Consider the following 21,612-nt stretch of genomic DNA (forward strand, 5'->3'; position numbering starts at 1 on the left):
TTAATTCTTGAAAGTTAAATCACAAATTTCATATTTTGTGTTCAGCTTTTTGTATTCTTAATTCTTCCGCGGGCGGGGGCCCGCAGTGATAAAGGAGACTCTTACGTGAAAGAATTCATTCTTTGTGACTCCGCCTTACATCTGGCAAAGGTTATAGAAAACAACCCTTTCTTGCTTTGTTTAAAGACACAGCGGTCTAGCGTTTGTTCTTTCTTCAACTTACCATGTGCCAGAAGCCGCACAGATCTAATTTACCATAGTCTCATTTTCACAGGCACGAAAAGTGCGACTCAAGTTCGGTGTCCTGCTTCGGGTACCTCTGGGATTCCAACTCAGGTCACCGCGCCCTCGTCCTCCCCTGTCCCCGTGTATCCCCCCGCCTTTGCCGGTCGTTCCTGGCTGTATCCAAGCCACCTGGAGCGATGGTGGAGATACTAGGGTATTCGGGCCTCGCAGGGCGTGAGAGTCCCAGGGTCAACTCCAGCGCTCTAGCTCGTTCCGCGCCGTTTCTGGTTATTCCCATCCCCCTCCTAGACTCGGGGCCAGACCTATGAACCATAGAGCTCACATAGCCCAGAGCGTCCCTTCCCCCCCCCCCCCCCCCGCCGCCGAGCGCTGACGCCGCGCCGCTGGGCGGGGCCTGCTGGAGGGGCGGAGGGAGAGGAGGGGGAGCGGACAGGAGAAGGGCTGGCCGACCCTGCAGCGCCCCGCAGCGGCCACGGCCGGAAGCGGTCTCGTCGGCCCTGCGGCGCTGGATCCCTGACGCACGGAGCTCGAGAGCGAGAACGAGAGAGAAAGGGGCAGAAATGGCGGCTCCGCTCGGCTCCCGCTGAGGAGGGCGAAGCCGGTGGAGGGTCTGAGCTGTCGGCCTGGAGTATCGCTCCCGCCTCCCGCTTTCTGCCTTCTCACGCCTACTTCCCTTCGTCTGCCCTACTCTCGCCTGTCCTCGTCTGCGCTCCGCAGAGTCCGGGTCGGCTCGTCTCTCCCGGCCCGGCTTCACTGGCCCTGACTGCCCGGCCGGCGGGCCGGCCTTCCTCGGCTCTCCCAGGCGCGGCGGGCGCTGTGTGGACCCCGTCCTCCTGGCTGGACCATGGTGAACACCCGGAAGAGCTCTCTGCGTCTTCTCGGGTCCAAGTCGCCTGGGCCTGGGCCTGGGCCTGGGGCCGGAGCAGAGCCTGGGGCGACCGGAGGCAGCAGCCATTTCATCTCCTCTCGGACCCGCTCCTCCAAGACCCGCGCTGCCAGCTGCCCCGGCGCCAAGGCCGGGGGAAGCGGTGGTGCCGGCGTCGCTCTGGAAGAGGCCCGGGTAAGAGCGCGGCGGCCCGAGTCCGGAGGCTTCCGAGTGCCGGCCCGGCCGCCGGGGCTTTGTCTGGCCGGGTTACGGCAGGAAGCCTCCAGTGGAGACCGCTTGGGCGGCTGGGGACCGGGTCTGCGGGTGCGGTGAAGGATGGTACCCGGCTAGGTAGGGCTGCGATAGCTTTGCTGCTCTGGCTCTTTTGTGTGAAGAACAGGACTGGGGTCTGGGGGAGAGGGCTCTGGGGGGGGGGGTCTTTTCGGGGACATTGGAACAGTCTGGTTTCCGTGTCCTTGCCCTGCCTTAGAGGGGAATTCTAGGGGAGCAAGAGCGAAAGGCCGGAGTCCCCGGGTGGAAGGGCTGGGAGAAGAGAAGTGAAAGTTTTCTGCGGTGTCAAACCCTTCTCGTAAGTGTGTCAGCTCCTGCCGGTGTCTAACTCCAGCTTACTCTCAAACTGTTTGGGGGTGGTTCAAGTTGGTGAGGAAGTGAACGGAGAGCTCCAGTTGGCAGCCAGGCAGGGATGCTGAAAAAAGTTTGTAGCTGCTCTGACACCAACTTTAAAAACAAAATCAACGCTATCGCCTCTCCAGGCAGGAGAGACCGAGCATGATTTTGTAGCTGGAGAATCAGCCAGCTAGCTAACCCCGGTTCTAGAAGGGACCTGGGGGAGCTTTCAAGTCACAAAAGGGGCATGTCGAATGTTTTGGATAGTAGACACTGTTTCAAATTGTATGGTTTCCTGGATGTGTGCGTTTTTGTTATGGGAGTAGTTGATTAGAAGGTGAATTAACACCATCGTTGTCACACTGTTGCCAACACATTTGAAGAAGGCTGGTGATTAGGCTTTTTAAAAAGTGGTTGAAAGATCTTGAGATTTCATTATAGTATAAAACTCTAAGCTAGCACTTGTTTTAGCACGTTAAGGGAATTGATAAGTTTGTGTTACAAGATTGGTTATGAATTCTGAAAAGAGTATTGCTTCTGTCTAGCAAGAGGGTAATTTAACCAAGAGTAATTTGGCTGGGAATTGCTGTTCATTTAAAATGCTCCTTTAAACCCACACCATTTGTTATTCTTGTGGGAGGGAAGCAATATTTTATTTTCTATGGGGTCTACAAGATTATGGTTTGTGTGTGCTTTTTCTCTGTATGTCATACTGTTCTGACACTGATCGGAATGAATCGAGGCAAATACAGCAGATATATTTTACCAAAATGTATTCATTGTATCTTTGAAAATATATTCGGCTTTTATTTTGCTAAAATAAAAATGTTTTGAAAACTGTCTTGTTAATAGACTGTTTTGGGGTTAACAGATCTCTTAGGTTAAAATATGAAAGCTGGATCTTAAAGTTGTGCAAACTAGAATAATTTTTCTGAAAACTCGGCTTTTTGTAGAGATTATTCCAAACGTGTACAGACTTACTGACTTTTTGAAGCTAACATTTATTTTAAAATAAAAGCAAATTTAAGAAAGGTCTGTTCTCTATACCTAAGTTCAAATAAAATGTTTAGTGTACTATTTAATTGTAGTATAATGGTATGAATGCCCAGTCTATTAGAGCAGTGTCTAATTCATCTGAAGCAATTAGCTCATCTGTCACTGATCAGTTTGTGGTCCCATTTTGGAATTCATGCATAGCATGCTGTCCTTATCCCCTGAGGAATAAGGTGAAGTAATTTGTCAAGCAGCTGTTATGGAGATGTTAAAAGGCAAGGAATCAATAATCTAATGTAGAAATGAACATTTGGTAGCTTTTAAATTGCTGGAGGAATGAAAGATACTAGAGCTTTTTCTAGAAGGAGGCTGATGAAACTTTGTTTCAGGGATCCTTTTAGAATGTTTTAAAAGGTCATAAATAATACGCTAATGAAGATTTACTTTAAAATGTTTGTTTTTCAGTTTTAAGAAGACTTGTCTTCTGGCTGTAGTAGGTGATAGAATGCTCTAATGGCTTTCTCTGAGAAATGTAAAGGATTTTCTAATCCTATATTGTGATTGGTCCTTTAAAAGAGGAAAGTTATAATTCTGAATTTGTTAAGCTTATGGACTATATATTTATGAAGAAATTTGTGTATTTTTCGTTGCTGTATATTTCTAAAATGGGTTGATTTGGGCCTGGTAAACTCTTCCTCTCAAGTTGGTTTTATGAATTATAAGAATTTAGTACTCTTTCCAGTGTATTTAAGGGTACTCTCTCTCTGGAGTTTTAGACATTTGCTGGCATCTGTGAAGACTTGATGGAAAATGGGGTTGTTCATGCTGTTGCTTTAGGAGACTCTTTTTATCTTGGTAGGAAGAAATGTATTCTTTATAAGATACATAATTGAGGAGGTTCTCCTTTTTCTGCTTTTGTGTGTTCTTTACGCTTGATGCTGATCTTCCCTCTTTCTGCCCCCCAGGATTCTTTTAGTTCTTTCTTTTCTTTCTCTTTCTTTCTTTCTTTCTTTCTTTTTCTTTCTTTCTTTCTTTCTTTCTTTCTTTCTTTCTTTCTTTCTTTCTTTCTTTCTTTCTTTCTTTCTTTCTTTCTTTTCTTTGTTTTCTTTCTTTCCTTCTTTCTTTCTAGAGAGAGAGCACAAGCAGGGGAGAGGGGCAGAGGGAGAGAGAATCCCAAGCAGTTTCATGCTCAGTGTAGAGCCTTGATGTGGGCTCAATCCTACGACCCTAGGATCATGACCCGAGCCAAAATCAATATTGGACCCTCAACTGACTGAACCACCCAGGCGTCCCTCTTTTTAGATTTCATGGGCTGTGTCTACATATTTCATTTGCTTTAAAAAGCCATAGGACCTGAGCTGTGCGTATAGTTTGCCTTTCTCCCAAGTAGGTTATTGGAAGGATTTTCTTGAACCCACACTTTTTAAATGTCAAGCTGACTTCTGCTCTGTAGTGAGTTATAATTACTCTCGTTCCTGGCTTCTTTTGTTTGTTTAGTATATTTAAAGTTTGACCTCTTTTAGGTCAGTTAATCTGATGATCAGTAATTAGCGTTTGTTTGCTCCATCAAAGAGTTCCTCTCAGCGAACTAATAATTGTATTCACAGAATTGGAAAGCAGTTTTGAACAATATTTCAACTCTTTTTTCTATTAGGCGTGTTTGCTTTTGGCTTCATCACTAGCTTTTTGTGCTTTTTGAGAAGGTTTTATAGTATTCTTTGAGTCCACATCTTAGTTGAGAGGGTCAAAATAAATATTTTGAGTAACTTTATAGGTAAATTTGCTTTATCGTAATTTCATTAAAAAAAAATCCTTGGGTCCTTCTGTAGTATGCTCCTTTATCACCCTGTACTTATTCTTTTCCAACACCCATGCATTTACCGATATACTACAACAGAGTGGCTGAAGTTGATGGTTAAACACAGAAAAGAAGTCTGAGAGTAAAATGTAATAACTTATAGGACTCTGAGATAAGTAGGGAAAAATACAAGTCCTTCAGAGTAGAGCAAGTTTTTCCTTGTATGTATTATGGAAATGTAATACACATACGTATACATATGTGTGTGTATCTTGAGTAATGTGGTAAACAGTATCCCTTCACAGCTTTGAACCAAAGTAGCTGTGGAGTTCATAGGATTATCTGTGGTAACCAATTGAAAATGCAACTTAAAACAAATCAATTACTGATCATTTCTGTAGTCCAGATATTCAAACTTGCAGTTAAAAAAATTTTTTTTAAATGTTTATTTATTTTTGAGAGAGAAAGCCAAGTGGGGTAGGGGCAGAGAGAGAGGGAGGCAGAGAATCTGGAGCAGGCTTCGTGATGCCAGTGCAAAGCCGGACATGGGGCTGGAACCCATGAACTGTGAGCTCATGACCTGAGCTAAAGTCTAACTACCGCTCAATCCAGTGAGCCACCTAGGTACCCAAACTTGCAGTTTTTAAGGTCCTAGATGAAATTTACAACACCTGTAGAAGTGAAGGATGTTAATTTCTTAAGCTCTTTTCCGTGGCAGGTAGTCTTTGTGACCATTCTTTGATAGATCCTTGAGTGCTTGTCTCTTAAATACCTAATTATAGATAAACCTCTAGCCTCTGGAAACCAGTTGGACAGGTGATAGGATTACTACTTGTTAGAAGAACTAAGGACCAGACCAGTGACTTCAGCTGGGTTGATTTGTTGATATTTGGGTTTGTGTTCTTATATTGGGAGTATATTTGTTATGCCTTCCTGCTAGGGAAGGATTTTGTGAAAAGTGAGTTATTGAGTAAAAGGGATTTGGGATTTTTGGATAAACAGTTGTATGAACGTACAAAGGGGAAAAATCATACATTGAATGTTTGCTTACCATACATAAAAACAAGAAAATTTTCCTCTAGACTCTAGACTAGAAGACCAAATAGGTAGTAAGTGATAATAAGTAGATAATAAGTAGATTTAATATTTAAATCTCGTTCTTTCTTCTCTGCTTGTATATTTTACTATCACATCTGTATTTATCACTACTTTTTGTTGCTGTGCAAGCAGTAGTTTCCACAAATATCTGAAAAGGAAAGAAGGCAGCTATTGTACAGTCAGGAAATACTCTATATACTGTGTATAGACAGATTTTTACTAGACTATCTGGAGTTGTGCCTAGGATTGTATTGGGACTGAAAGTGGGAACAGTAGCCTGTAGGGATGTGAAATACAGGATAGCGATTTTCAGTGATTGTTTGCTACCTGATTTCAGGGAGTGGTTGTAGGAAGAGGAGCGGACATGTTGTTCAGAGATCATTTTGCAATATTGTAAAGATGACTTGGAGAAAAAAATCCCTGTGGAGTAAGTCTAGGGTATTGTGGTGGTCTGCATTAGAGGAGTACTTGGGCTGCCATCTTTCCCCTCCGCTTGGCAATATTTATCAGTGTGTACATTTTTTTCTTTTGTTAAAAAACGTTTACTTATTTACTTTTGAGAGAGAGAAAGTGCGCAGGCATGAGAGGAAGCGAGGGGCAGAGAGAGGGAGAGAGAGAGAATCCCAAGCAGGCTCTACGCTGTCAGCACAGAGCCCACCGTCGGTCTTGAACTCGCAAACCATGAGATCTTGACCTGAGCCAAAGTTGAATGCTCAAACGACTGAGCCACCCAGGCGGCCCATACATTTTCTTTCATGCTCTGAGAATCTATTTTGGAGGTACGTGTTTTCCCTTTGAAAAAATGTTTCATGTTTTAAAACCTCTTGAAGAGACATTATATGGCATATTTATAAATGATGATACATACTAGTGAATGAAACACATTTAGCATTATTAGTGTTTGTATTCTAGGACCCAAATTAGGATCTTTGAGCCAGGGGTGCTTCACATAACCATAAAATGATAAGCTCTCTGATCTTGTGAGATAAGAACTTGGAGATCATTCAACCTGACTTTTGGTAGTGGGGCTTGCTTACTCCTTTGTTTTTGCATTTAATCAATCCATGTTTATGACACACCTACCACATTAAAACGTAAGTGCATTATGGGCAAGAAGTTTTGCCTCTTTGGTTCACTGTTAATAGGGCTGCCATACTGCAAAAAGTCAAGAAGGCACCATTCACACTACAGTTTATGTGAAGGGTACCCCCCCTGGAGTTGTGCAGTGCAGTCTTTTTATGTTATATGCTGTGTTAACCTCCTCATGTTGTTAATATTTTTTGCCCGTTTTTCTGCTTTCTACTAAAGTTAACTTTTCTTGTTTTCCAAAAGTATCAGTGATCGGTGGCTTTTAACCTTCTTTGTGTCATAGTGAGGGATACTGTTTATATTACGACTCTTTTCACATGCTTAATTTTTCCTATTTAGATCTTTGATTTATAACCTATTGTGTATAGTGCTACTTGCTAATATTCTATATTGCTTTATTGCTAATATGCTATCTTGCTAATATAGTGCTGTATGCTAAGTTCCTGTATATGTTCTGTTCTCATATTTTTGTTGGCCTGTTCTGGTGTCAGTACCATACTGTTTTTAGGACTAGTTTAGGAATATATCTTAATATTCTAAAAGACAAGTTCCTTCTCTTTGTTATTTTCAAAGTTAACTTAGATTTTCAAGGATCTTCATTCTTTTCATAAATATTTCCAGTTAAGATTAGAATTCCTCAAAAGATCCAGCTAGAATTTTAATTAGGAAATTATTTGAATTCCAAGATTAATTCACAGAGAATTGACACCTTTATAATAAATCCAAGAGCAAGGAACATTACTCACATAACCTAGTATGGAATTAGATGCTTTTTCTTGTGACCTAATACACTGTCAGTTTTGGTAAATGTTATTTGCTTAAGAAAAATGCATATTTTGTATTTGGTGTAGAAAAATATATATGATGGAAAACATTAGGAGATGGGAAACATTATAGTGTGGATTTATTGATTATTTAGATACTTAAATCTCTTGTCCCATGTTAAGATTCTACCTAAGTTTTTGTTCAAATCCTGATGTATATATGCATGCGTGTGTATATATATGTGTATACATACGTACGTATGTATCTGTGTGCATATACATAGGTGTACAAATATGTATGTGTATATGTAAAGTTTTTTTATTTTGAGACAGAGAATCCTAAGCAGGCTCCTCACTGGCAATGTGGAGCCAGATGTAGGGCCCAAACCATGAGCTGCAAGATCATGACCTGAGCTGAAACCCAAGAGTCAAACGCCCAACTGACTGAGCCACCTAGCTACCCCTGTGTGTGTGTGTGTGTGTGTGTGTGTGTGTGTGTATTTATTTAATTTTTAAAGTTTTTTTTAAGAGAGAATGCAAGTGGGGTAGGGGCACAGAGGGAGGAAGGGAGAGGGAGGAAGGGAGAGAGAATATCAATCCCAAGCAGGCTCTGCACTGCCATTGCAGAATCCATGCAGGGCTTGAACCCACAAACTGTGGGATCATAACCTGAGCCAAAGTCGGACGCCTAACCAACTGAGCCACCCAGGCATCCCCTATATCTATACATATCTACATATATCCATAGATATATTTTAAGTAAGCTCTGCACCAACTTGGGGCTTGAGCTCACAACCTCAAGATCAAGGGTTGCATGCTCCACTGACTGAACCAGCCAGGTGCCCCTCTTCTGATGATTTTATCTGTCTGTCTGTCTATCTATCTATCTATCTATCTATCTATAATGTTACTGAGTTTTGAGAGAGAGAGTGCGAGGAATGGAGGGGCAAAGAAAGGGAATCCCAAGCGATCTCTGCACTGTCAGCCCATGAGATCATGACCTGAGGCAAAATCAAGATGGTGACCTGAGGAGAATTAACCGACTAAGCCACACAGGTGCCCCATCTCTTCTGATTATTTTAATTTTTTTTTCAATGTTTATTTATTTTTGGGACAGAGAGAGACAGAGCATGAACGGGGGAGGGGCAGAGAGAGAGGGAGACACAGAATCGGAAACAGGCTCCAGGCTCTGAGCCATCAGCCCAGAGCCCGACGCGGGGCTCGAACTCACGGACCGCGAGATCGTGACCTGGCTGAAGTCGGACGCTTAACCGACTGCGCCACCCAGGCGCCCCGACTTCTGATTATTTTAAAGTTAAATATTCTGTGTGTGTGCGCGCGCGCGCGCACTTAATTGCTCATAAGACCTAAATTTCTGTTTGTTGACTTCTGTTTTTTTTTCTTTAAAGCCACATACTATTTAACATTCTCTTATAATGTTCCACCTTCCTTCCTATGCTGTATTGTCTAGAATTTTAGTTCTGATATTTTTATGGATATAAGTACTTTGTCTTTTTCTTTAATTTGGAATTTTTTTTCCAGTAACAATAAATTTTTCTCAAGTACCGATATGATTACCTTTTTTTTTTTTTCCTGATTTTTAAAATAGTCTCTGCACCCAGTGTGGAGTCCAGTGCGGGGCTTGAACTCATGACCCTGAGATCAAGACCTGAGCTAAGATCAAGAATTGGTCACTTAACCGACTGAGCCATTCAGGCGCCCCTGATGATCTTACTTTTTGTGTCTCATATTATTCTTTATTTCTCTTTTTTGTGAATATTTCCTCCAAGAATATTTTCAGTTTGGGACTTTTTGTAACAAACTTTCTGAGGCATTACATGGCTGAAAATGTTTTCATTATGTTCTTTCATTTAAATAAAAAATTGGCTGGATATATAAAATTGTAGGTCTAATACTTAAAGAATATGACTTTATTGTCATCTTGTATCTAGTGTTACTTTTGAAGTTTGATGTTGGTCTGATTCTTTTTCTTTTGTAGGTATTCTTTCTCTTTTGAAGCTTATAGGTTTTTTTTTTTTGTTTTTTTTTTGTTTTTAGGTCTTTGTTCATACATTTTGCTAATTTTAGGCTTGGGTTTTTCCTTTACCCTTTTTTGGCAATCTTTGCTCTTTTAGTTTGTGGTTTTTCATGTTTTTTAGTTTGAGGCCAGTTTATCATGTCATTTTATTTTATCTTAATTAGTTTATTTATTTTTAAGTAATCTCTACACCCAATGTGGGGCTCCAACTCATGACCTCAAGGTCATGAGTTCATGCTCTTCTGAGCCCCCCAATTTATCATTTCTAATGATAATTTAAAATGATCGTTTCTTTTTTTTTTTTTTTTTTTTCAACGTTGATTTTTGGGACAGAGAGAGACAGAGCATGAACGGGGGAGGGGCAGAGAGAGAAGGAGACACAGAATCGGAAACAGGCTCCAGACTCTGAGCCATCAGCCCAGAGCCTGACGCGGGGCTCGAACTCACAGACCGTGAGATCGTGACCTGGCTGAAGTCGGACGCTTAACCGACTGCGCCACCCCGGCGTCCCAAAATGATCGTTTCTTCAAATAATACTAATCTCTTGGGGCATCTGGGTGGCCCAGTTAGTTAAGTGTCTGACTCTTGGTTTCAGCTTAGGTCATGATCTCACAGTTTGTGGGTTTGAGCCCCATGTGGGGCTCTGTGCTGACAGTGTGGAGCCTGCTTGGGATTCTCTGTCTTCCTCTCACTCTGTCCCTCCCTTCCTCACATGTGCTCACTCTCTCTCTCAAAATAAATAAATAAACTTAAAAAAATATTACTGCTCTCCCTTTTCATTCCTTATGGAACTCGTAATATTCAGATGTTGATACCTAGAAAAATTTTATTCCTAAATTGATAATTAAACTATTTTTAAGCACTTTTGATGGTATGCTGGAGAAATTTACTGACAGTTACTTGACGAAACAAGAAACCGACAGTTACTTGAGTTATTTGGTGCTTCTTTCAACTGACTCCTGTTGCCTATGTGTAAAGTGGCCTGTTTGTTGGGATAAAGCCTTGAAGTTGCTTGATAAAAACTCATTTCCTTTACAACTTATTAACACCCTTTAACCAGAGCATACTTGAAGACTCACACTTTGGATGAGTGTTGTGGTTGTGTACATGATTGTGCAAGTTAAGGGAAAGCTACTTTTGAAAAACCAAACCCCATTGCAGAGCTATACTTCCTTTTTAATGAATGACACCTTATAGAAGTTTTAAATGTATGTATAGAAACAGGTGAAGCTTCACCAACAGGTGTGCACAGATGAGATGGCGGCACAAATTCATGAACTGGTGGGTGGATTCTATGTTAAAAATTTGAAAATACTTTAAAATTTAGAATTTTTTTAATTTATTTTTTTTAATCTTTATTTATTTTTGAGAGAGAGAGACACACACAGAGTGCAAGTGGGGGAGGAGGACAGAGAGAGAGGGAGATACAGAATCCAGAGCAGGCTCCAGGCTCTGAGCTGTCAGCACAGAGCCTGATGGCGGGGCTTGAACTCACAATCGCAGGGCTTGAACTCACAATCTGTGAGTTCATGACCTGAGCCGAAGTCGGATGCTAAATCGACTGAGTCACCCAGGCGCCCCTAAAATTTAGAATTTTAATTTAATTTTAATTTTTTAGTTTTTACTATTCTTATTCAGCCTCCAAATTTATTAGATGGAAGAATTGAGGGGAAGTGATAGTTGCTCAAGGGCATGCAGTTAATTATTCAGAAGCAGCATTTCAACTGAAAATGGGTATTTTTTTTGTTTTGTAATCTATGCATCCAACTTGGGGCTTGAACTCATGACCCTGAGCTCAAGAGTCGCATGCATTTCTGACTGAACCAGGCAGGCACCCCAGGAAATTTTAAAAAATTCTTTGATATCTTTAATTGGGTAACACTGTGTACCAGATAGACAACTGAACATAAAGGGTACACAAGACACATGACCTTGGATCTTTGGCAAAATATTTTATTTGTATTAAAAAATATGAAATAAAAAATTATAAAATAAATATTTCAAACAATATGGAAGTACACAGGAAAAAAAATAAAAGACCTTCCCCTGTTCCCTAATTCCTCCAGTTTGTTTTTCCTAGGAATAACCACTGTTAAAGTTTGTGTACATCTTTCCAGACCATTGCATATGTATTTATGGGTAACTTATATGTGTATATTTTACATATATGGAATTATAATCTATATGCTATTTATGATAGTAAACTATGTATTGTGTATATTCTTGCATATTAGTTCTTTTTTTTATGTTATTTTTTTTTTTAATTTTTTTTTTTTCAACGTTTATTTATTTTTGGGACAGAGAGAGACAGAGCATGAATGGGGGAGGGGCAGAGAGAGAGGGAGACACAGAATCGGAAACAGGCTCCAGGCTCTGAGCCATCAGCCCAGAGCCCGACGCGGGGCTCGAACTCACGGACCGCGAGATCGTGACCTGCCTGAAGTCGGACGCTTAACCGACTGCGCCACCCAGGCGCCCCAACATATTAGTTCTTCTTGATAATTTTCTATTTTGTTGTGTTATTATACCATCACTTCTGTAGCTGTTCCCTATTAGTACACAAATTATCTCCATTTTTTTTGTTTTTTAAAATTTTTTAAAATGTTTGTTTATTTTTGAGAGAGAGAGAGAGAGAGAGAGAGAGTGGAGAAGTGGAGAGTGGAGAGAGTGGCAGAGAGAGAGAGAGGGAGACAGAGGATCTAAAGCAGGCTCTGCACTGACAGCAGAGAGCTGGATGTGGGGATCGTACTCACAAACCGTGAGATCTTGACCTGAGCTGGGGTCTCAGGCTCAACGGACTGAGCCACCCATGTGTCCCTCTATGTTTTTAATATTATAAAAGATGTAGCAGAGAATTACTTTTTTTTTTTATGAAGTGGAATTACTTGGTTAAAGGTGTATGTATTTTAAATTTTTATAGGTTTTTCCATATTGTCCTCTAAACAGGCTAAAATCAATATGCACACCACTCCCCAATGCTCTCAGCACTCTTCTTATATACTTCTCACTGGGTAATTTGAGGAGTTAGGCTTTAACTTTCTTTTCTTTTTTTTAAATTTTTTTGTGTGTTTGCTTATTTTTGAGGCAGAGAGAGACAGCGTGAGCAGGGGAGGGGCAGAAAGAGAGGGAGACACAGAATCCGAAGCACGCTCCAGGCTCTGTCTGAGCTGTCAGCACAGAGCCCCAAATGGGGCTTGAACTCACAAACTGTGAGATCGTGACCTGAGCCGAAGTCAGACACTTAACCTACTGAGCCACCTAGGTGCCCCTACTTTAACTTTCTTGAAGGGCAGAGATTATCTCATCATCAAGTATCTTTAGTATCTAACACAATAACAGGTGCTTAATAAATTTTGTTTGTGAAAAAGAATGAATCGCTAAAGAGAATTTAATAAGCTTATGGAATTATATTAATTCTAGAAAGCCAAGCAAGTATCCTTACTTCAGACTGTATCCACTGTCAGGCTGTAGGTTTAATATTTGTTACTTCTACTACCTCACTAGTTCTTCTAAATAATCTTATGAGGTAAATGGTAGTTTTTTTTTTTTTTAATTTTTTTTTTTCAACGTTTATTTATTTTTTGGGACAGAGAGAGACAGAGCATGAACGGGGGAGGGGCAGAGAGAGAGGGAGACACAGAATCGGAAACAGGCTCCAGGCTCCGAGCCATCAGCCCAGAGCCTGATGCGGGGCTCGAACTCACGGACCGCGAGATCGTGACCTGGCTGAAGTCGGACGCTTAACCGACTGCGCCACCCAGGCGCCCCGGTAAATGGTAGTTTTTAATTCAGTGGTAGTGCTGCAATATAAGACTGGTCCTGTCCAGTATTTAAACTTTGTGGCATTTTTCTGTACCCATGTCTCTCGTTTAAAGTATGTATTATTTTCAGATTGAAAATTATCTTCCAGGAAGAAAAATGCATTATAACTTACAATAGATTGTTTTTGTCTTTTTACAGTTCCTCAGCTCACTTCTATATATTTTGTTTGTCTATTCTTTCACATATTCATTCTTGCTTAGAAATGTTAAACTAGTAAGCCATTGCTTTTGGGATGTTTAGGAAAATGTAGGACCTTTTGTGTGCCTGAAGTTTGAGGACTTTGTAGAATAATATTGGCCCTGAGCAAATAAATAGCAGTGTGAGTTTTGTTTTCTGCAGTCATGGTAACCGCTGAAAGAAAAAGAAATTGACCGCACTTCTAAGCTTTCTCATGAAAGCAGGAGTACTTATTTTTTAAAAAGGTAGGGAAAAAGACTGTCTTACAAAGGAAACTGGAAAAGATTGATTGTACTCATATACTTTTTGATCTAACCTGGGCGATAATGTTCTTATTTTGTTTATGTTTTGTCTCTTTGAGGATCTTTTTCTCATCAGTCATCTTACTCTTTAAAATTTTATTTTATTCTCTTCTATGTGTCCTTCTATTTACAAGAAACCAGGTCATCTTATCCTTTTTTTTTTTCTTTCTTTTAAAGTAGGCTTCATGCCCAGCTCGGAGTCCAATGCGGGGAGGTTGTGGTGGGGGTGGGGGAAGTGGGGGCTTGAAGAACCTTGAGATCAAGACCTGAGCTGAGATCAAGAGTTGGATGCTTACCTGACTGAGCCACCCAGGTCATCTTATCTGTTTAAAAAATAAAATTCTTAGGGTGCCTAGGAGGCTCAGTCGGTTAAACATCTGACTTCAGCTCAGGTCATAATCTCAGAACATACGGTTTCTGGGTTTGAGCCCCACATCAGGCTCTGCACTGACTGTGTGGAGTCTGCTTGGGATTCTCTCTTTCCCTCTCTCTCTGTCCCTGCCTCACTCATGCTTTCTCTCTCTCTTTCTCTCTCTCTCTCAAAAATACATAAATAAACTTTAAAAAAAGAAAAGCAAAAGAAAATTCTTGGGGTACCCGGCTGACTTAGTTGGTAGAACATGTGACTCTTGATCTTGGGGTCATGGGTTCGAGCCCCATGTTGGGAGTAGAATGTACTTGAGAAAAAAAATAAAGGGGGTATTTAAATAAAATAAAATTCTTCCCTGACTTCTTTGACTTTGTAACCTCTTTAGACTATTGTCTCTTCTTTCTTCACAGTGGCACTTCTTACGAGAGTTGCTCATAGTTATGCCCTGTACTTTCTCACCAAGTACCCAGTTCTTCCTTCACCTAGCGATTTCCGCCCTGCATTTCACAAAGGTTGCCCTGTTAGAAGTTATAGTAACTTTTTTTTTTCATGTTTATTTATTTTGAGAGAGAGAGCACATGTGTCTTTGGTAACAGAGAGGAAGAGAGAATCCCAAGCAGGTTCTGCATTGTCAGTGCAGAGCTGGAAGTGAGGCTCCATCTCACAGACCATTAGATCATGATGTCTTGAGCTGAAATCAAGAATCACTTAACCAACTGAGCCACCCAGGTACCCCTATAGTGATCTTCTAATTACCAACCCACTTTTTTTTTTATCAGCTTTTCTCTCATTGAGTTGCTTCGGAACAAACTTCCACTCCCCAGTGTTTTTATTTCTATTTTATTATTTTTTTTTAGAGAGAGACAGAAAGCCTGAGCAGGGGAGAGGGGCAGAGAGAGGGAGAGAGAGAGGGAGAGTCCCAAGCAGGCATCACGTTCAGAATGGAGCTGGATGTGGGGCTTGATCCCACGACCCTGGGATCATGACCTGAGCTGAAATCAGGAGTCAGATGCTCAACTGACTTAGCCACCCAAGTTTCCCCTACCCCCCGTCCCCCCGCCCCCCCCCACCCCAAGCTGTTTTAGTAAAAGACTATATTTTTCACTAGTTTGTACAAGATCCTGTCTGCTCATTGCTTGAATATAGGCATTTTTTTTAACAGTTTACATTTATTTATTTATTTTTTTTTAATTTTTTTTTTTTTCCAACGTTTTTTTATTTTTATTTTTGGGACAGAGAGAGACAGAGCATGAATGGGGGAGGGGCAGAGAGAGAGGGAGATACAGAATCGGAAACAGGCTCCAGGCTCTGAGCCATCAGCCCAGAGCCCGACGCGGGGCTCGAACTCACGGACCGCGAGATCGTGACCTGGCTGAAGTCGGACGCTTAACCGACTGCGCCACCCAGGCGCCCCTACATTTATTTATTTTTAAGAAACAGAGTGAGACAAAGCATGAGTGGGAGGGGCAGAGAGAGAAGGAGACACAGAATCTGAAGCAGGCTCCAGGCTCTAAGCAAGCGGTCAGCACAGAGCCTGATGCGGGGCTTGAACCCACGAACCGTGAGATCATGACCTGAGCCGAAGTCAGACGTTCAACCGACTGAGCAACCCAGGCGCCCCGAATATAGGGATTTTTTAAGAGTTTTACTTCTGCCCTCTGTTTTTCATTCTGTATATTATCTATGATCCTTTTATTGCCATTTCATATCTATCCTCTAGTCCTCACCTCACTCTGTCTCAGAGCTGCATTTCCCACAGCCTGATACACCTCTCCCTAGATTTCTGGCTAGAATTCTAAACTTAACTTTTGAAATTAGAGTTCAGCATTATGCTTCTTCCTTTAACATCTGTCTCCCGGCTCCCCCCCACACTCACTGAAAAAAAATAACCACTTTTTACTAACCTGCAGTTACATTGTGTTTATTTGAATACTGGTGTCACTAATTTCTCAGTTACTCTACTTTCTGGAATCAATTTATTTTCTGCTTTCACAATTCTACACGAGGCCATCGTCAAGACTCGAATTAATCTCATGGTCTGCTAATTCACTTACTTCCTTGACTGTCTCATTTTTTTTATTTTATTAAATTTTCTTTTTAAATGTTTAATTTTGAGAGAGAGAGAGAGAGACAGAGTGCAAGCAGAGGAGGAACGGAGAGAGATGGAGACTCAGAATCTGAAGCAGGCTCAGGCTCTGAGCCGTCAGCACAGAGCCCGATGTGGGGCTCGAACCCACGAACCGTGAGATCATGACCTGAGCTGAATGAAGTTGGATGTTTCACTGACTGAATACCCAGGCGCTCCATCATTTTTTTTTTTTCTTTTAATGCTATACTTGGATATATTCTTTTTGTCTTTACATTAAAATCCTAGGTTCTAGATTTCTGACAAATTCTGATCTGGGCAGGAAGTCTTCCCTAAAACGTAGAGCAGCATAAGTTCTCTGCTTTATTATTCTCAAATTCTTTTGCCTACTTTTATAAGATTTGTGGTAGAATAGTGGCAAGTATTTGTAGTAGCTGATGAGCACGACTAAAGAGCCTCAGACTCCAGGAGAACATGATTTTTGCTAACCGGAAAAATTTAACTCTTCTTGGGGTTAGAATTCCCACTTAGGTGGGAATAACTTTATCTTTTCATTGTACTTTTATTTTTTGTAGCATTTGGCACTTACTATTATACTTCACTTGGAAGTTATCTCATCTTTGAATCATGTTCCTCACTATATTATGCCATATATTATCCTTGTGACTGTCAACCCAGTAGATTTTGTATTGAGTTCAAATGGGTCTTAATCTTTTTTTACCATTGTCCCCCAAGTCTTACGTACACAGTAGAGTCGTCAATAAATGTTTGTTAAATGAAATTATTCCCTTAGTCAGAGATGCCTTTCTTACTCATGGATTGTAATCACTCTGACACACATTGCTAAATGACTGTGGGTAGATTGCATAATCTCTCTTAAGTATCTTTGTCCTGAAACTGGCAACGCCTTCCCTCAAAGGGTTAGGTTATAATTAACTAGTAAAATGCTTTGAAGATGAAAAAGTTGAAGTTGAGCATTATGATCATCTTATTAAAGGTTAACTGTTAGTATCATCAGGTTTGTAGGTAAAAGCTTTCCCAAAGCTTAAAGTTAATTAAATGGTGAAGTAATTATTTTGTATGTATTTACATTTTGGTTATTTGCTTTGCTTAAATCCCTAGATTTCTTTGGAGGGAAGGAGCTTTTTATAATGTTACTTATTCTGAGGTCTCTGTCACAGAGGCAAGTCAAAATTAAAACCCTACCAAGATAAGAAAAATACAGTAGAATAGTGCAGCAGTTAGAATGATGTGCCTCATATACTTAAACTGTTTTATATGGGAGAAGTCCTCAAACTTTGGATACTAAGAATCATTTGGAGGCCCTCATTAAAAATATTCCAACTCCAGAGATTCTAGTTTAGCAGGTTATATTTCTTTAATGAGGAATCAGGTGATTTCTGATTCAGCTAGTGTGCAGATAACGCTTTGAGAGACCTTCCTGAATAGAACTGAAGAAAGCTAGTAGAATACGAGAGAATGACCAACAAATAAACCTACAGACTCATTTAAATTGATATTCAAAGAGTTATGTAGTGCACAAATTATTTAAAAAATGACTAGACTTCAGATATTTTACTAATGTCTGTAATTCAATAAGTGTGTAGTACTAATTCCCAGAGTATGTTTGTAAAACTTCAGGATCTATAGATGCTCCATGAAAAAAGAGTTCCATCAAATAAGTCTGTGAAATGTTATATACTGTCCTCCATATTTAGAGGTTTACAGTGCATATTAACATATTAAATAAGACTCTTAGAAGTCCTACAGCAGAAGACCTTGAACCTAATTATTTCCAAACTTACTTGATTCTGAACCTTCCTTTTTTTCTCCTAATAATTCCTATTAATAATTTACTGAAGGAACTTTGGGAAATCTTGAGCCCCCACCCCGGTATGGTGTGCAATTAAAAAGAAATGAAGTATTTTTTTTGTACATGAGAACTTAAAATCTTGCTAGAATCTCAAGACTTAGAAGATGACATTTTAAAGATGGTAAACATATTATACTGAGTTGAATATAATCAAATGCCAAAATATATAATAGAGTTGCAGCTAGTAGAGGAAAAAGGTCAATTTATATCAGATCCTTCAGGTAAGATTTTCAAGAAAAGATGGGTCTTTTTTTTTTTTTTTTTTTTTTAAAGTAAGCTCTGCTTACTGTGGGGGCCTGAACTCACAATTCTGAGATCAAGGGTTGCATGCTTTACTAACTGAGCCAGCCAGGCACCCAGGAAATGATGGGTCTTGAAGGGTGAGTGATGGGATTTGATTAGGAGGAATAATGCTGGCCTGAACTATCTAAATTGAGGAAGTAGTTCACAGGTATCCGTTCCGTTTCTGTATTCACAAACATGCTTTAGCTTAGAACACATGACATTGCTTTCTCAGTGACTATTTGATAAGTATGTCATATAATAATGCTTTTCAGACACTAATGTGCCCAAGAATCACCTGGGGATCATGTAAAGAAAAATGATTTCTGATTGGTTAGGTCTGGGGTGGAGCACATTTTGTAGTGACAAATGTAGACAGATAATTAAGTCTTGGATGAGTAGTTGAGTTAGATGACGATTAATACATACTTTAACCTTAGTATTTTTATAAATATCTAAGGTAGAGTGTTTGAGATAGTAGTAAGAGATGTATGTTAGGAATGGCAGGACCTAATTTTTTTTTCTTCTGTCATTTGTTAGCCATGTGACCTTGGGCTAGTTAATGTACTCTGAAAAGGGTGTGGTTAGAGAAGGCGAGAGCCTGAGGAAGTGAAATAGTACAATTTTGAAAAGCACTCATTTGTTAAGTACAGTAAGCATGTTTATTGATAAAGTACTATTACATGATTGAATTGCATTTTAAATAGTTTTTCCCCCTCTACTGATGATAGTTTGGAAGTAGCTAAACACTTTTTCTTGATAACTTGAAGTGGTACTGTATGTTACACAACTAATAGGTTAATTTTCCTTAATTATAGACACTCTGAATATCTAGTTGTTCCCCCCTCCTTTTTTTTTTTTTTAATGTTTATTTCTGAGAGAGTGAGTGGGGAAGGGCAGAGAGAGAGGGAGACACAGAATCCAAAGCAGGCTCCAGGCTCTGAGCTGTCAGCACAGAGCCGGATGCGGGGCTTGAACCTACGAACAGTGGAATCATGACCTGAGCCGAAGTCAGATGCTCAACTGACTGAGCCACCCAGGCGCCCCATTCCTTTTGTGTCTTTCAGTATGAGTGTGGTCTTGTGGCTGGCTGGCAGGCTTGCTTGTTTGTTTATTTATTGTTTATTGTTTATAGAGTGAGAGCACGAGTAGGGGAGAGGGGCAGAGGGAGAGATAGAATCTTAAGCAGACTCCGTACTCAGCATGGAGCTGGACATGGGGGCTCAATCCCATGACTCTGGGATCATGACCTGAGCTGAAATCAGGAGTTGGATGCTCAATTGACTGAGCCACCCAGGTGCCCCTGGTCTTGTGGCTTTAGAACTAGCTCATGGCAAATTGTATTATAGCACAAAATTAGAAACTGGGCTTTTTGTAAAAAAATTTTTTAGCAAAGTAGGCTCTGTGCACAACATGGGGCTTGAACTCATGACCCTAAGGTCCAGAATCACATGCTCTATTGGCTGAGTCGCTCAGGTGCCCCTATTACAAGTATTTCTTTTTCTTGCTTTCTTTCATTCAAGTTTTTATTTATTTATTTTGAGGGTGAGGGAGGAAAAGAGAATCTCAAGCAGGCTCTGCACTGCATTTCTTAAGTTTGTTTGTTAGGCTACATTTTGACTAGTTATTTGTGTAATGTAGTTGTCTTACTTTGGGAAAATATGATTTAGAAATGTGCATTTATGAAATAAATAGTTCTTATATTTTTTTCTTAAATTTGTGGCATAAAAAAATAAAATAGTATATATAGTAGTATATTGAAAATGGTCATATATACCTTTGAAATACTGATCTATAATGTCAAGTAATAAAGCATTAACATATGAATTAAATCTTCTCTAAAGGGAAGGTTAATCTTCCCTCCAGTCTCTCATCCATTTGCCTAGTATCCAGGGAATTGAGTGGTGAAGACAAGAGCTGCTGTGCGGATACTGACCTTCCTGTAGTCAGAGGACATGTGGCTGGGGAGGGAATAATGGAAATGTGATAAGTGGACATCTCTGGTTGAGAAATTGATTATGTTAAGCAAATTAATTGAAAGAGCAAATAAATGGAAGCCAGGTTTCTCCCCGAGAAGAGCTTACAAACATAAAAGGGGAAAGTCTAGAAAGAAACTTAAGATGTGGAATTAGAATTAGAAGCCTTGGTGTGTATGCATATGTTATTATTTATGCACAGGTAAAGAAATAGGTATAGATGTGTTTATATGTATGTATATATATTCATATCTTTCCTACTGTCTTCTGAGAGGACTCTGTAGCTGTGAAACCCTAGTAACAATGAGCACACCTAATGCCCAGATCTTGGTTTCTAAATACTATCCATGACTAAAAGGTATCGGGTATCTCTTGGAGAAATGGCTAATTTTAGAATCAGGGAGGGAAAATATAAGATGAATTTAGAGATGTCTTTTGTGTCAGAAAGCAAGGAAGTAGTCAAAATGATGGAGACATATCAAAAAGGTACCAGAACCACTTTCTAAGGGCCCTTGATTGCCAAATATTGTATAATTTGAGCAGCAAAATGGAATAATGGATTATAACATATAGTATAAAATAAGAATCCATGAATCTACACTGATAAAAGTAGTAAGTAAAGGAATTCTGACAAAGGGATGGAGGGAAAGCTCTTTAAAGTAGAATGCCAACTAAAAAATGGAGAAGGAATGTTGGGATTAGGTAATCACCATCACAATGGTATTAGATCAAAACAGAAATAGTCAATGAATGCTAATGGCTGGTGGATGGGTGAAGGTTTGATGAGGAACAGGATATTGGTGAATTATCAGAATAATTCCACCTTGAATCTAGATCAAACACAAAGGGAAAAATAGTGACTTTATTGTGGAGAAACCTGGCAGATACCAAATTGCCCAGGTGATGAAAGTTACATATAATGATGGGTAAGTAAAGCATGCACAGTATCATTTGTGCATATTCTTTGCAAGAATGTGGTTATTTGGAGCATCACATCCAGATTGAGGGTCATCCTAGAGAACAAAAGGCCTGTACTCTTTACAGTCAAGGGCATGAAAGATGGGGGAAGGCCTAAAGAACTATTCCAGATTGAAGGGGACTGAAGAGATCTGATAACTAAATGCAATATATGTTCTCTGATAGGATCCTGAATCTGGATCAAGTAAAGTTTGAATATGTTTGTGGATTGGCGCTGCATTTTATCAA

The 21,612-nt window shown here is 40.2% G+C and overlaps 1 protein-coding gene across 1 annotated transcript in view; it reads left to right on the plus strand.

Moving 5' to 3' along the window:
* The first annotated feature begins 994 nt into the window (after positions 1-994).
* The window catches only part of ATAD2B (ATPase family AAA domain containing 2B), a 164,579-nt gene continuing 143,961 nt past the window's right edge, over positions 995-21,612 (plus strand). Inside the window, 1 exon segment of the mRNA XM_030311561.1 lies at positions 995-1,306. Coding sequence (XP_030167421.1) covers positions 1,091-1,306 — 216 coding nt within the window. The 5' untranslated portion in view covers positions 995-1,090.

This window comes from Lynx canadensis, chromosome A3 (assembly GCF_007474595.2).
Source record: "Lynx canadensis isolate LIC74 chromosome A3, mLynCan4.pri.v2, whole genome shotgun sequence".
Lineage (NCBI taxonomy): Eukaryota > Metazoa > Chordata > Mammalia > Carnivora > Felidae > Lynx > Lynx canadensis.